This window comes from Macaca mulatta, chromosome 3, assembly GCF_049350105.2.
Source record: "Macaca mulatta isolate MMU2019108-1 chromosome 3, T2T-MMU8v2.0, whole genome shotgun sequence".
Lineage (NCBI taxonomy): Eukaryota > Metazoa > Chordata > Mammalia > Primates > Cercopithecidae > Macaca > Macaca mulatta.
This window is the reverse complement of record NC_133408.1, coordinates 83,800,916-83,817,667: the sequence shown is the minus strand read 5'-3', so window position 1 is coordinate 83,817,667 and position 16,752 is coordinate 83,800,916. Positions and strand designations below refer to the sequence as shown.

Below are 16,752 nucleotides of genomic sequence, written 5' to 3'. Positions count from 1 at the left end.
TCCTGGCCTCAAACAGTCCTTAAGCCTTGGCATCCCAAAGTGCTAGGATTATAGGCATGAACCACTGTGCTTGGCTTTTAATATCTTCTTATGCCATTTTATGTAAGAGAGAAAGGTGAAGAATGGGTATTTACCAGAATTGGAAATTTGCGTTAGTGTTGGCTCTGTGGGTCTGTCAGAGTGTGGACAGCAAACAGCTGTCCTGGCTGTTCCTGGGTGGAGTTGGGGATGTTGAGCCATCTGCTGAAGGGCACCTCTTCCCATGAGTCATCTTAAAGAAAGTTTAAAAATCTCAGCTGGGCATGATGGCTCATGCCTATAATATCAGCACTTTGGGAGGCCGAGGCAGGCAGATAACAAGGTCAGGAGTTTGAGACCAGCCTGGCCAACATAGTGAAACCCTGTCTCTACTAAAAATACAAAAATTCGCCAGGTGTGGTAGCACGCACCTGTAGTCCTAGCTACTCGGGAGGCTGAGGCAGGGGAATTGCTTGAACCCGGGATGGGGAGGTTGCAATGAGCCGAGATCACGCCACTGTACTCCAGCCTGGACTACAGAGCGAGACTCCATATCAAAAAAAAAAAATCTAGCTGTCCTGGCAGCTCTGCTGGGCAGCACTTAACTGTTTGTCAGATTCAGTGATTGTGGATAGCAAAATGTCATGATTTACTGAAACAGGATCATGTTGAAGGGGGCACTTTGGGAAGAACAGATGAAATTGGTGTTTTACAGTTGTCAGTTCGGTGCCTGTTAATTGGGCTGTTGCAGCAACTGAATACTGATGGTTAATGAGGTGATGCTATTGTTTTCTGGGAGAAACCCAACCCAGAGGCAATTGGGTGTTTAATGTTGCCTAGATAATGACATTAAAGGAAAAAAATGAGCATTTTCCTTTGAGCCTGAGAAATTTTAAAAAAAAAAAAATAGCATAAAACGAAGCAACAGTAGTATTTTTGCTGTCAATGTTAGGGCTCCTTGTTTCCCTTAAATATATCAGTGGAAAAAGTTGGAGTGTAGTTGGAGGTAGGAAGAACTACTGAATTAACTTAAAACTTTTGATTTTTAAAGTAAAAACCCAGGAGTAAAAATTGCATTCCCTAATTATATCCAGAATATATTGCTTGTTTACCTTTAATTTGTAAGGAGCAAGTTTTTGTTTGTGTTGTTTGTTTTTAAAGAATATGTTCTGCTGTTTCCTCTTGCTGACCTATCTCTTCTCAGTGGAACAGGCCAGAGATGAATGCAGGACACTCTGAGCCCTCTCTCGGTGTCCCTAATGTGTATCCTGAGCATATTTGGGCCAAGAGGAAGGTTCCAATAAATAATATAGAAGATATTTTATGTAACAATTCACACTATGTTTCAGAGCTTGGATTTCCTTCGGGTAGGTGTGGACACGGGGTCTAGTTCCAACTTTACAACCCGGGCGCCTGCTTTGAGACAAATTCATGAGCAACCATGTAGGCCAGCAAGCACCTTTCTTCCCACAGGCAGCGTCCTTGTGAACTTTCCTCTTGGATCCTGACTCTGCTGCTAGTAGCCTGTGACCTTGGATGAAATGTAAGGGAATGGAACCTGAAGCTATCTGTAAAGTGAAAGAGCTGATGCCTGCCTTACAGGGAACCTCTGGGTTTATGCATGAGTCAGATGTGTGGAGTTACTCACCATGGAGGACCCAGGGCAGGCAGGCATTATTGAACTGCTCCATGTGCTCTTTTCAATCTTTGCAGGGCCCACCCACGTCTCCCTTGCTCAGACCTGGCTCCCCATGGCTTATGAAAGGGGGCTGAGTGCAGGAGGTGGTGGGTGGGACACTGGACATCCCTCTGTGGCTTTTCCTTACCCTTCCTAGTACCATGAGATTCTGGCTCTTCCCATCTCTGTTTCCGCCTGTGGGTCCTGCCACATGCAGTGCCTCCTCTTCCCTCCTTCCCATCCATGTCCTTTTACCCTGAGACGCACCCACCTGGATGGAGCCCATCCTTTCACAGGTCTGCTGGATATTCTGCGCCTCTAAAGTACTCAGTGTTTCCTCTGCAATCTTTTCTCTGTTGTTTTCCCTCTGCTCAAGGGTGAATTGAGAGTAAGGAAAGTATTTTTCTAATTTCTTTGTATGTTCCGTAATATCGTAAGTACAGCAGGTACTCAGTAATTTCTGGACAGATTAGAAATGTTTTTCTTATTCTGCAATTAATCCTAATTCTAAATCCTTGTTGCCTTTTTTCTAATTGTTTTATATATATAATATGTAAATTTAAAGAACATGGTATATTTTATCATCTCAGCCCTTAAACTAGATTTTATTTTATTTATTTATTTTTTTTTGAGACAGAGCCTCACTCTGTTGCCAGGCTGGAATACAGTGGTGCAATCTCAGTTCACTGCAGCCTCCGCCTACCGGGTTCAAGCAGTTTTCCTGCCTCAGCCTCCCAAGTAGCTGGGTCTACAGGCATGCACCACCACACCCAACTAATTTTTGTATTTTTAGTAGAGATGTAGTTTCACCATGTTGGCCAGAATGGTCTCGATCTCCTGACCTCATAATCCACCCGCCTCAGCCTCCCAAAGTGCTGGGATTACAAGCGTGAGCCACTGAGTCTGGCCAAGATTTAAATTTTTAAGTGAAGATGGTAATATTTGCAACTGTACACTAACCTTCCTTGGGCTAGCACAGGCATCCTGTATTAGTCGGTGCAAGAGTGTGTGTGAGTTTCACACAGTCACGGCTCTGCTGTGTTCTCAGGCACATGAACTGGTGGCACTGAGCAGGTAGTATTCTTGTGAATGTATTTATAGGCCAGGGTCTTTCTCCTCAACAGTTAAGAGTTGAACAAGTTTTGTTTTTTTGTTTTTTGTTTTTTTCTAGTAGCTTTTTTAAAAAAAATATCCTTTCTCTAGAGCATCAGGATCTAGTAGCCTTGTCTTAAATGCTCATTTTTAAAATCTTTCTTTTCTTTTCTTTTTTTTTTTTTTATACAGGCAGTTGTGAAAAACTTCAGGACAAAAATGTTTCATTTAAGGACTTGTGCTGCTAAGTTGAGGCCGTTGACGGCTTCCCAGACTGTTAAGACATTTTCACAAAACAGACCAGCAGCAGCTAGGACATTTCAACAGATTCGGTGCTATTCTGCACCTGTTGCTGCTGAGCCCTTTCTCAGTGGGACTAGTTCGAACTATGTGGAGGAGATGTACTGTGCTTGGCTGGAAAACCCCAAAAGTGTACATAAGGTAAGGCTCGCAGGGCCGTGGGTCTACCTCATGTTGGTGCGTTGGCCTGTTCCTGACTGGTCACCAGGTAAGTGTGTGCGTCCTGAGGAGTCAGCGGGCAGGCAGGCAACTGAAGCGCCGTACCAACCACCACATCTGTATCGGACCCAGCATGGCCCCAGCAGAAGCCATGGTCCCTGGATTGGCGTCCAGCGGTAGACATTGCACTTAACTCTGCAAGGATGTGAAGAAGCATGTGTGTGACCCTCCAGAATCTCCGCAAGGGCTGCTTCAGGATGAAGCCTCTGAAGAAAGAAGAAAAAAAGAACGTGTGTGGAAAAGAGCAGGACCTTAGGAAGCTCCTCCATTCTGTCTGGAGAGGATACTTTCATATGTAACATGCCTTAGTCACCTCATGTAATTTCTGTATGAATGGCCTTTTAGATCATTATGTTCCTATTTTTTTCCTGTTTGTTTCTAACTTCTCTGTATTACATATAAGGGCATTTTCTAAACTTTTCACCACATGATTGCTGATGTAAGTCATGTCTTGTTTTTTTTGTTTGTTTTGTTTTTGTTTTTGTTTGTTTTGTTTTGTTTGAGACAGAGTCCCACTGTTGTCCAGGCTGGAGTGCAGTGGATCTCAGCTTGCTGCAACCTCCGCCTCCTGGGTTCAAGAGATTCTTGTGCCTCAGCCTCCCGAGTAGCTGGGACTACAGGCACACGTCACCGCGCCTGACTAGTTTTTGTATTTTTAGTAGAGATGGGATTTTACTCTCTTGGCCAGGCTGGTCTCGAACCCCTGGCCTTAAGTGGTCCACCCATCTTGGCCTCCCAAAGTACTGGGATTACAGGCATAATCCACCATGCCTGGCCAAGTCATGCCTTGTGACAGAATTCCTTTATTCTATTTTGAGCCAGTGAATATTTATAGGTTTTGCTAACCATTCCTTGATTTTCAGGGAAAGCAGCCAGCCTCCTGAAGGAATTGGGAAAGCAGCATAGTATAGTAATAAGAGGGTGGGTCCCAGCGTTTCTGAGCTCCTGTGCCTCATCTGTAAGAGGTTGGGAGAATGAAAGGAGGCCGTGCCTAGCCAACATTGCTTATCTTCACTGTGAATTTGGCTTTTTTTCCTACTCTTGAATCTTGGGGGCTTATCGCCAAAAGGTAGTCTGCTTCCACTGGGCTCCTGTTAACAAGCTTTCCCTTTAAGTATTAGTGACACTTAGGAATTGTTTTTTTTAAATTTAGCTAGGTGTGGTGGCACATGCCTGCAGTTCCAGCTACTCCACAGGCCGAGGCGGGAGGATTGCTGAAGCCCAGAAATTCGAGGTTACGGTGTGCTATGATGGTGCCACTGTACTCCATCCTGGGCAACAGAGGGAGAGCCTGTCTCTAAAATTAAAAAAAAAAAAAAAAAAGGTGCAGGGGGGCGTATATTCCTGTGACTGCTGGGCCACCAGGTCCCATTTTTTCAGGAATGCCGCTTTGTCTCAGCCTTATTGCCCAGCAGTGGTGGGACTCTAACCCAATCCTTCCCCGTTTCCATGGCAACCTAGGAGCAGCATTGCTTCCTGGGCAAGGTGAGACCTGGTTTTCTGTAAGAAATCTGTAGTTTATTTCCCTAGTCTGTAAACAAATTACCCAAAAGAAGTGCTGTGTGAAACTGGCCCCTGCTTTTAATGTCATGGATGTTACTGAAGACTGTGGTTGCAGATTGTGGCAGATTTCACACACACACACACACACACACACACACACACACACGACTACAGCTGTAGATTATATCTAGAATAAAACTGAGCCCTGAGGTTTCAGAATCAAGGACTGTTATGTGCACAGGCCTATTCTTTTACCTTCCTTTTCTCAAACATAACCTTTTCTTGGAACCAACCAAGTTGTTTTCAGTGATGTTAGGATTTGGAGTCAGTAGCTCCTAAATGACAGTGCCTAGTGTCTGAAAGGTGAAGAGCACCTGGCTGAGACTGCATGTCCTTGTGAAGGTTGGGTCCTCAATGATTCGTGGGTAAGAGGTGCACTCTGGGCCGGGCGCGGTGGCTCAAGCCTGTAATCCCAGCACTTTGGGAGGCCGAGACGGGCGGATCACAAGGTCAGGAGATCGAGACCATCCTGGCTAACACGGCGAAACCCCGTCTCTACTAAAAACACAAAAAATTAGCCGGGCGAGGTGGCGGCGCCTGTGGTCCCAGCTGCTCGGGAGGCTGAGGCAGGAGAATGGCGGGAACCCGGGAGGCGGAGCTTGCAGTGAGCTGAGATCTGGCCACTGCACTCCAGCCTGGGCGACAGAGCGAGACTCCGTCTCAAAAAAAAAAAAAAATAAAGAGGTGCACTCTGTGAGCGGTGTGGCCACAGTGCTGTGGACACTGGGCCTGCTGCCATCATAGCTGCTCCTGCTGGAAGCCTTTGAAGATGGTTTTTGTAGGGGCATGCTGGCTTTATGTCTTTATGCCTGTTTCTGTTGCCAGGAATCTCCAGGGGGCACCGTGTGGTACTCTCATGCATGCTCTACTCCTCCCTGCTTGTAGAGGGGAGGGGACAGGATGGTTAAATCAGTGGGCGTGCCCTCCAGCAATCCCGGTTGTCATCTGGCAGGGACTTCACTCCTCTGCCGTCCCAGACGACAAGGTGGGTCCTCTTTAAGTTGAATTAGGCCCAGTATGTGGTGTGTGCATGTTTTTCTTTCTTTTTCTTTTCCTTTTTTTTTTTTTTTTTTTGATACGGAGTCTCACTCTGTCACTCAGGCTGGAGGGCAGTGGTGCGATCTCGGCTCACTGCAACCTCTGCCTCCCAGGCTCAAGTGATTCTCCTGCCTTTAGCCTCCTGAGTAGCTGAGATTACAGGCCTGTGCCACCACGCCTGGCTAATTTTTGTATTTTTAATAGAGACGGGATTTCACCATGTTAGTCAGGCTGGTCTTGAACTGCTGACCTCATGATCCACCTGCCTTGGCCTCCCAAAGTGCAGGCGTGAACCACAGAGCCTGGCTGTGTGCATGTTTTTCAAGGGAGATAATCCATAACTTCTGTCCAATTTTCAAAGCATCTGTCACCCATGAAAGGTTAGGATCCATAGCCTTAGAGCTATTTTACTTTATTTGTGCTCTTATTTTAGAACACATAGATTAAATAGAGATAATAATTGTTTAAATAGAGATAATACAATTAGAAGTGCTGTAGGATTTAGATAGATCATCTATCTCATCTTCTGCTTAAACATCAGAAATGTCCTGAGGTCAGATTCCGTACTTATTTTCGGAGAGCTTAACGGGGCCTGCAAGGACTAAACTCATATACAGCAGAAAAGGAACAAACTCAACATCTTCCCCTCCTGCCCTTTGGCACACTTTCCCATTGTTATTTTTATTTTTATTTATTTTATTTATTTATTTGTTTGTTTTGAGACGGAGTCTCACTCAGCCCAGCCTGTACTCACGCCCAGACTGGAGTACAGTGAGGTGATGTCTGCTCACTGCAACCTCCACCTCCTGTTTCAAGTGATTCTCGTGCCTCAGTCTCCCGAGTAGCCGAGATTACAGATACATGCCACCACACCGGGCTAATTTTTGTATTTTAGTAGAGACGGGGTTTCACCATGTTGGCCAGGCTGGTCTCAAACTCCTGACCTCAATCAGTCTGCCCACCTCTGCCTCCCAAAGTACTGGGATTATAGGTGCGAGCCACTGCACCCAGCCCCATTGTTACTTTTACATCTGTGTTACAGTGTTTCTAAGCATACATAGCAGTAGAGAGAAGAGTAGATGATAAACCTTGTGAGGAGACTGGTCACACAGCTTCAACAGCTGTCCACCTTTTGCAGGTATTTTAAAAATCTGTTCCTTACCCCAGTGACTTTTTTATTTGTTGGTTTGTTTGGGGTTTGAGGAGTAGACACTGGAGTATTTTAAGGCAAATTCCAGACCTGTGTCATTTCTGGCATATATGCATCAGTGTAACTAACTGATAAGTAAATGTTTTCATAACCACGCCCAACAAACTTTAACAGGCTAATCCTCTAATATAATTTTTTCTCAGTCTATGTTTAAATATTTACTCTTCTCTTAAAGCTGTCCTTTTACATTTGTTTTGTTTTGTTTTTTAATTTTTATTTTACTTATTTTTTTACATTTGGTTTTATACTTTATAATTGGTTGTTGTAGTCCTTATTTTTAATTTAATTTATTTTTTAATTTAAAACTTTTTAACATAAGTAGGAGTCATGCCTGTAATCCTTACACTTTGGGAGGCTCCAACCTGGGCAACATGGCGAGACCTTGTCTCTATTAAAAATAAAATAGAAAATGTTTTAAAAAATAAAAAAATGTAAATAGAGACGGAGTCTCTCTATGTTAACCAGACTGGTCTTGAACTCCTGGGCTCAAGCAATCCTCCCACCTTGGCCTCCCAAAGTTCTGGGATTACAGACGTGAGCCACCACACCCAGCCTCTTAAAAAAAACTTTTACTCTTAAAATGCTTAACTGTTATGAAAATTATATTTGTGGTAAAATATTTTAGCAAATCAGAGCTGCAAGTACCTTTTTTACCCTAAACCCACTCCCCAGAGCAGTATCTGGTTAACTAGCTGACCTGGGTCTGTCTCTGTGGTGGGACCATCTGCCATCTCCGTTTTGTTCCTACCTTTGGTTCTATCCTAGACTTTTGTCTCTGTTATAGTCTGGCATTTGTGTTCCTCACTGATCCCTCTTAAGAAGCTTCAGCAGTGGCCTGGGCTGTCAGCATATGAAGCCTTCCTCATTAGGGTCTCAGCACGTTTGAGGTCACATCAAATGGTGACATCTTACCTTTATTTGTGTCTTTAAGACACAGAGCTAAGTTATCCTTGTTAATAATGTTTAAGACAAACAGGTAATTAAGAACTGCTAAGCCCCCATGAGTCTGGGTGTTGGTCTCATTTTGTTTTGTAGGGACAGGTGCCCACTTATAGCCATAGCATAATGTTAAGTTCCTTGTAATACATCTGCCAGGTTCTGGCCCTGCTGAGGAAGAGCCAGGATTAGGTCCTGAGGGAGTGGAAGGAGCTGGGGCCTGTTCTTCTCCCAACAGTGCCTACAGCGGCTGCCTTGAGGGCGCCATCATTGGCCCTGCTTTTCTTCTAGGCCCTCTTAGCCATTTGGCTTTCCCACAGCTTGCTTTGTACCTCCGGGCTCTTCCTCTGCTCTATGCCTTCCTCTGCCCTGCCCATCTCCCTAAAGCCTGCCTCCCTGTTCTTGTTAACTGATGCCCATTTCTTTTTTCTTTTGTTTTTTTGAGACGAGTCTCGCTCAGTCTGGAGTACAGTGGCGCAATCTCGGCTCACTGCAACCTCCGCTTCCTGGGTTCAAGCAATTCTGGTACCTCAGTCTCTCAGCTAGCTGGAATTACAGACGTGCGCCATCACGCCTGGCTAATTTTTGTGTTTTCAGTAAAGATGGGGTTTTACCATGTTGTCCAGGCTGGTCTTAAACTCCCGACCTCAGGTGATCCGCCCGCCTAGGCCTCCTGAGGTGCTGGGATTATGGGTGTGAGCCACCATGCCTGATGCCCATTTCTTGATGGTTTTTTCTTCTTGTACTTTTCACATGTCAGCTCCTAAAGTGTGTACATGTGGTCGCTGCAGGAGGGAGGGGCTCTATGTGTTCAGATTACAGGTGCAGGCTGTTGGCCCGCTGCTAAGTCTGGCCTCGCTGCTCATCTGTCGACACCGTTCTGTTTCCTCCTTCCATGCTTATGAAACACAGTACTGGTATTTTCTATGAGTGAAACTAAGTGGAGGAAAAGTACAGATACACACGCTGTCCCATTATGGGGTGATATCGGCCTTTTCAACTCTGCAATGTTGAAACTGCCTTGGCCTCACTTTGAAAAATAGGACTGTGGTACCCACAGTTCTGTCCTGGCTTGGGGCTCCTCCCTTGGCAGGAGCCCTGCTCCAATTTACCCTCCTAGCTGCTGCATGTGCAGTGAAGGGGCTTCCCACAGTGGGTATGTGGAAGTATGACGTACTCATAAGGAGAGCTGATGTGTTCACGTGACAAGGAACAGCTGTGTTGAAAAATCTGCAGAACACTTTGGTGCCACTCAAGTTATTTATTTCTGGGAGTAATTCACAAGGCATTTTAGGCAATGCCAGTTGGGCGGTTGGAATACATTTTGAGTATTTTAATCTTTTATGTAATTGATTTATGAATGACTTATCAGAAATACATGTAGTCAAGGCTGGGCGCGGTGGCTCAAGCCTGTAATCCCAGCACTTTGGGAGGCCGAGACGGGCGGATCACGAGGTCAGGAGATCGAGACCATCCTGGCTAAGGCGGTGAAACCCCGCCTCTACTAAAAAATACAAAAAACTAGCTGGGCGATGTGGCGGGCGCCTGTAGTCCCAGCTGTACCGGAGGCTGAGGCAGGAGAATGGCGAAAACCTGGGAGGCGGAGCTTGCAGTGAGCTGAGATCTGGCCACTGCACTCCAGCCCGGGCGACAGAGCAAGACTCCGTCTCAAAAAAAAAAAAAGATATACATGTAGTCATTCCTTGGTGTCTGTAGGGGATTGGTTCCAGGGCACACTGAGGATACCAAAATCCAAGGATGCTCATGTCCCTTCTATAAAATGAAATATAAACTATGCACGTTCTCCCGTATACTTTAAATCATCTCTAGATTACTTGTAATACCTAATACAAGGTAAATGCTATGCAAATAGTTGTTATACTTCATTGTTGTGGCAGCAGTCCCCAACTCTTGGCACTAGGGACCAGTTTCGTGGAAGACAGTTTTTCCATGGACTGAGGGATCAGGGGAGGATGGCTTCGCAGTGAAACTGTTCCACCTCACATCATCAGGCATTAGTTAGATTCTCGTAAGGAGTGAACCTAGATCCCTTGCATGCGCAGCTCACAATCCTGTTGGCTCTCCTGTGAGAATCTAATGCCCCCACTGATGTGACAGGAGGCGGAGCTCAGGTGGTAATGCTCCCTTGCCGCTCACTTCCTGCTGTGCAGCCCAGTTCCAAACAGGCCACTGACTAGTACTGGTCCATGGCCCGGGGGCTGGGGATCCGTGGTTTAGAGAATAATAACAGGAAAAAAAAAGTATACATGTTCAGTACAGACGGTTTTTTTCCAACTGTTTTCAATCCACGTTTGGTTGAATCCATGGATGCAGAACCCATAGATATGGAGGGCTGACTGTATACATAAACTGCATTGTCTACGTAAATGGGGTTTCAGCGACAAGCTTTGAAGTTACCCCTTGATGATTTTTTGTTTTTGAAGATTCAGGAGGTACATGTGTGGGTTTGTAACATGGGTAGGTTAAGTAATGGTGGGAACTGGGCTTCTAGTATACCCGTCACCCAGATAATGAACGTTGTACCCAATAAGCAATTTTTCAACCCTCATTCTTCTCCCACCCTCCCCCCGCCACTTGCTAATCTTTAACTTCACGTGTTAAGAGCAATCTCAGCACTTGTGGCTTTTTATGTTAAATCAGCTAAACTGACTGCGCCTTCTCCAACTTTAGCACAGTATTTCACTCTTAAGCAGTTTGCATTTATGGTTTATTTAGGGTGATAAAATTATAACCTCTTTGAAACAACAGGAAGCGTGAAGCAGCACCCTCTCTTGTGTGGTAGTTTGCAGCTCATGACAGCTGTGTTCGAAGACTGTGCTGAGTGGCGGCTGCAAGCAGTCTTGCCCTGTCATCCTAGCCGGATGATTAAATAAGTTTGAACAACAGTTAAAATTCTACCTCTCTCTTCTCTCTCTGTCCCCCCCGCCACCCCCTTCTCTCTTTCCTTTGTCTCTCCTTTCTCACTCTCCCCGCCGGCCCTTAAAAATGAAAAAAACAAAAAACAGTTAAAATTCTAATAGAACCTACTGAGCTTCTGAAGGGAAGTACATTATGCTGTGCTGTGAAGGAGCCCAACAGGGGCTCACAGTCACTCAGCAGGGTGATGGACGCAGACTTCAGGGCCAGGAGCCAGATGCAGCAAGAAAAGAGCAAAAGTTTGGGTTATGAAGTAAATGGAGAGGTTCCAAGATCAAACCAAGAGGTGTTTGTTGATTTTGTTATGTGCTGTGGGAGCGTGGACCCCTCAGCAGGTAGAAGGAGAGCAAGTTTGAGGATGTGGTGCAGGAGGAGTTGGGATCCCCAAGAGCAGGAGGGACTGAGGCCAGGACAGCAGGCATACAAGGTCACTGAGGCTGGTGGGAGGAGAGAGGCTACTCCACATGAGGATCACTGCATCTTTTGGAGCTTTTCTTTTTGAGATAGGGTCTCCTTTACCCATACTGGAGTGCAGTGGCACCATGATAGCAGCCTCAAACTTCTGGGCTCAAGTGATCCACTCCCCCACCACTCCTCCACGCCTCAGCTTCCTGAATAGCTGGGACTACAGGTGCACACCACCATGCCTGACTAATATTTTAACTTTTTTGTAGAGACAGGGTCTTGTTTTTTTGCCCAGGCTGATCTCAAACTCCTGGCTTCAAGCTGTCCCCCTGCCTCGGCCTCCCAAAGTGCTGGGATTAAAAGCGTGAGCCACTGTGCCTGGTGGATGTTTTTTTGTTTTTTTGAGACAGACTCTCTCTGTTTCGCCCAGGCTAGAGTGCAATGGCATGATCTCGGCTCACTGCAACCTCCACCTCCCAGGTTCAAGTGATTATCCTGCCTCAGCCTCCCGAGTAGCTGGGACCACAGGAGTGTGCCACCACGCCCGGCTAATTTTTTGTATTTTTAGTAGAGATGGGGTTTTGCCATGTTAGCCAGGATGGTCTCAATCTCCTGACCTCATGATCTGCCTGGTGGATGTTTTTAATGATTATCCTTTTGTACTGTACTTAAAGCAAAAAAAAAAAAAAATTTTTTTAATTTAATGTCAGAAATTAAAGGAAAAGGGAGAGAGATCAAAAATACCCTAATGGGGCCAGGCACAGTGGCTCACGCCTGTAATCCCAGCATTTTGGAAGCCCAAGGCAGGCAGATCACGAGGTCAGGAGATCGAGACCATCCTGGCTAAGATGGTGAAACCCCGTCTCTACTAAAAATACAAAAAATAGCCGGGCGTGGTGACGCATGCCTATAGTCCCAGCTACTTGGGAGGCTGAGGCAGGAGAATGGCGTGAACCCGGGAGGCATAGCTTGTAGTGAGCAAAGATTGAGCATTCCAGCCTGGGTGACAGAGCGAGACTCCGTGTCAAAAAAAAAAAAAAAAAACCTTAATGGGAAAGTAGACTCCAAGAGTGAAAAGGAGCAAATTGTTCCAGTGAGTTCCATTCTGTAGCACAGGTGTCCACAGGTGCTTGCCTTTGAGGAAATGAAAGAGCCATACTTTGTAAGTCAGAGGCAGCTCAGCTTCCCCGCACAGTCTGAAGCTGGGTGGCAGTGAGAAATTACTGAAAGGTTAGTGCCAGTTTTTCAGATGAAGTCGTTATTAAAAAATAATCTGTTTAGTCTCTGGGTTACTGTTCTCTGGCTCCCCTCCCCATCCAAGACTCCCTTGGAGGGAGGTTTGAGGGCTTTGGGATTCTCATATCTCTTCACGTCCATGAATGGATCGTGAGGTGAGGAGATAGCTTTTAGAACCCTCTCTTTGAGTGGTCACTCACGTGGTATTCGGTCTGAAACCCTGTAGCAGGTGCTTTGCATAGCTGAACGGGGGTTCCCCCAAATAGGGTTGCATAATTATTGAGGACAGATGAGGCAGGCCTCAATCAGATGACCACAGGTGACCCCAGACTGTGGGTCTTCCCCACCTCCCTTGAGAGTTGCAATTCTGAGAGTTGATAACATGTGCCATTGTGTGCAGATCTGGGTAGTTTTAAGTGTTCCCATTTCCTGAGGGATGTCAGAAAGACTGTGAGAAAGTGATCACAGTATCTTGGATATCATCTTTTCATGCAGTGAAAAGTCTGGTTTCCATGAATGTTTGTATAACAAACCATCCCAAAACTTGGCACCAGTGTAGCATGTCTCATGACTTTGTGGGTTGGCTAGGTTTCCCCACTCCTCCCACTGCCAGCTCCCGTGGAGCTGAGGCTCACACCAGGCTAGAAGTTATGAAGGCCTCTGATGTGTCTGGCAGTTTGTGCTGGCTGTTCACTGGGCCCTGCCATCCTCCAGTAGACCAGAGCAATTCCTGCACAAAAAGTCCCAGAGTAGCTCCAGACAGGGAAAGGAAAGGCTGTGGGGCCTTTGAGGCCTAGGTCCAGACCATACACTGCTACTGCCCACCCCATTACCTTGGTTAGAGCAAGTCACAGACAGCCCTTAGGGACATCCGTCTGGGGAGAGGAGAAGGCGTGGCCACTGGACAGCCCTCCACAGCCCTTTTCATAATGACCCTGATAGAGCAGCCACCTTTAATCTAGTGCAGAGTCCCAGCAAATATCATTCTGATATCAGTAGATTCCATACGGCAGAGCTGTAGGAGCTGCTCTTTGCTAATCTTGGAAGTTTATTGATGTTTTATTTACATACCTGTACAGAGAGAAGATAAGAGAGATTGTTTAGAAATATTCTGTCACCTTTAATGACTAAGCATTGCTATAATGGAGCATGTGGTTTCCTTAATTGAAGAATACCTAAATAGAAGCCCATTCTTAACTGGCTTCAGTATCAACAGTCTGTAGTGGCAGGTCAGCAGGCCTGGATGGCAGTGCCTTACCTTGTTTTTGCTTCATAGGCAGAATGGTGGTAGGTGGTACTCTGGCCTAGGCAAGGTCTGAGCAAGGCCTGCATTGATGGAAAGTGCAGAGTCCAGCTCTACCATCTGCACATTTTCTTTGGAGACTTGTGCTTAGCCCAACAGCAGAAATCATTTGCTGAGGGCTCGGAGGTGGGCATTCCATCCGCAGGTCTCCCCAGTAGGGAGTACCCTGTTTGGACGTTCAGGGCAGTCACACATACGGGTTTTAAATCTTATTCAGGAAAGGCTCTGGCCCACACATTTAGGGCCATTTCCTGGGCAGCATTGGAAGGAGTGGCAGAGGTCATGCAGGCCTGCCCTGTCTTGTGTGCAGGAAAGGAATGAGTTGTTGGTCTATACACTGAGGCCGGGATGGGAGGCCTGCCCCTTACAGCAGCGCCGGGTGAACTCCAGGCAGGCTGGTCACATGGTGCCCAGCAGCTGACTTTTTATCAGTTTGGCTGGTTTAGAAATACGCCCGTGTTCCTTGGTTACGTGGTGCCCTGTAGTTCATATTTATAGCAATTAAAAAGCATAGTTAGTGTCAGAACTTAATAAGTGAGGTGGTGTGGATAGCGCTGGGCCTCATCAACTTATCAGCTAAGTGATGGCCTTTGAGCCTGAGTGTGGCTCCATGCAGCAAGGAGACCAGAGCCTGCCCCACCCGCGCCCCGCATTATTTAGACAAGGTGGCAGTAACGTGGTGACCAAGGTTAGCTGTGTGTGGGCAGGACTTGTTCTGTGGCTGAGGTGGAGTGTGGAGTAGGGAGGGCAGCTGTAGGAGTGGCATCTGTAGGGGCTATCGATAGATGACGGGAAGTGGTCTCATCAGTCCAGAGCCACCCATAGTCATAGAGCTTGGGCTAAGTTCTAACACTCTCCTCATGTTCCTCATCAGCTTCTTGAACAAATGCAAGTATATATGCAAGGACTTTATAAAATTCTTTTTTTTTTTTTTTGAGACGGAGTCTCACTGGAGTGCAGTGGCGCGATCTCGGCCCACTGCAACCTCTAACTCCCTGATTCAAGCTATTCTCCTGCCTCAGCCTCCCGAGTAACTGGGATTACAGGCACGTGCCACCACGTCCAGCTAATTTTTGTATTTCTAGTAGAGATGGGGTTTCACCATGTTGGCCAAGATGGTCTCAATCTCCTGACCTCGTGATCCTCCTGCCTCAGCCTCCCAGAGTGCTGGGATTACAGGCATGAGCCACCACACCCGGCCAGACTTTATAAATTTTAAAAAGCTGTGCAAATGCAGGGCCATCGTCTTAAATAGCCTGTGTTTGAGACTTATGGACAAGAAAACAGGCCAGAGAACTGAAGCAACTTCCCAAATCCTCATGCAGCCCATGGGAGGCAGACCTAGGGCCTGGGGACCCAGGAGGTGGCCACAGTCAGTCCTGCTGGTCTATGAGTGGGCACTGGGGCTGTAGAGCACTGTCCTGCATGACGATGGGTGTCAACTACTGCTGGGGGAAGGGATGTCAGATGGTATATTTGCCACCCTCAGAAGTAGGAAGCCCTACCTATTGGAAACCTCACAACCGAGGATTTGCCGGGAGCTTGGCCCTCGAGACTCCCAGCTGCTGACTCAGGAAGGGCAGAGTCTGCTGCGTGTAGCTGCTGATGTGTGGGAACAGACAAGTGCTCCTTGGTTAGCAGAGTGGCACCTGCTGAGGTCAGCACCTCTGCGCAGTGAGGGGCACCCTTGGACTCAGACACTCCCAGGGTGGAACCTTGTACTTGTCAGGCTGTTCCCCCAGAAAGAAGGCTGAATACCATTGGAATTTAATTTGGTAAAGGTTGGGTGAGCAGCTGCCACATGCAGAGAGCATTGAGGTGTTTCCAGCCTTTCAAGAGCTTCCTTTGAAGAAAGAGCACTGGTCACTGTGAGGAAAGTACATTGTGGTTGAATAGAATTCTGAGTTTGTGGGAGCTTGGGTAGCAGTGACTTTTGACTTGGAAAACTGAGCTTCATTTATTACAGCTAAGTGCCTTTAGTTACCTAAAATTAAATAGGAGGTCTGGTTTCATTTCATCCAGAATGTAAAAATTATTTACTGCTGAAATCTATCATGTTTAAGTCATCTCAGTAACAAGTTGATGATCAAACCCGCTCATGGGAAGTTGGTGGTGGGTGGGGTCGGGGGGCACACAAGCTCCCTGCCTGCGAACCACCCCTCCCTCCGATGCCATTTGGTGGCAAAGGTCAGCCACTACCCTGGTCAGGTGCTTCCTCCTCTTGAGGGTGGTTAGTGGTTTTCTCCATAATCTCTCGTGTTCTTTTTCACTCACCTGCAGCCTGGTTCCAGCTCACCTGCCCAGCCTGGTTTCTTTTTTTTTTTCTTTCTTTTTTTTTTTTTTTTTTTTTTTTGAGACAGAGTCTCGCTGTGTCTCCCAGTCTGGAGTGCAGTGGCGCGATCTTGGCTCGCTGCAAGCTCCGCCTCCCGGGTTCACGCCATTCTCCTGCCTCAGCCTCCCGAGTAGCTGGGACTACAGGCGCCGCCACCACGCCTGTCTAATTTTTTGTATTTTTAGTAGAGACAGAGTTTCACCGTGTTAGCCAGCGTGGTCTCGATCTCCTGACCTTGTGATCCGCCTGCCTCGGCCTCCCAAAGTGCTGGGATTACAGGCGTGAGCCACCACGCCCAGCCCAGCCTGGTTTCTTAACCATCTGTATACCCTGCATGTGGCAGTACCGTGAGTCTCAGCACGTGGTGGACGGGCACTGGCCAGGTGCTCCCGCTGTCTGTTCTCTTTGGCCAAATGTCTTCTCTCTCCTTCTCAGTCTCCTCAGGCCTTACCCTGCCTTTAGGGCTCAGACCATGGACCCCTCCT

At 46.8% G+C, this 16,752-nt stretch overlaps 1 protein-coding gene across 28 annotated transcripts in view; it reads left to right on the top strand.

Moving 5' to 3' along the window:
* The window catches only part of OGDH (oxoglutarate dehydrogenase), a 474,703-nt gene that overhangs the window by 392,333 nt on the left and 65,618 nt on the right, over nt 1-16,752 (top strand). For 10 of the 28 annotated variants that reach the window (XM_015133616.3, XM_015133613.3, XM_077996822.1 and 7 more), the window contains 2 exons: nt 1,492-1,561; nt 2,981-3,229. In XM_015133616.3, coding sequence (XP_014989102.1) covers nt 3,008-3,229 — 222 coding nt within the window. In that variant the 5' untranslated portion in view covers nt 1,492-1,561; nt 2,981-3,007. Of the gene's footprint in view, nt 1-1,222; nt 1,390-1,491; nt 1,562-2,980; nt 3,230-16,752 lie in introns of all 28 variants that reach the window. The other 18 variants (XM_077996814.1, XM_015133615.3, XM_015133612.3 and 15 more) reach the window with 5 other exon arrangements.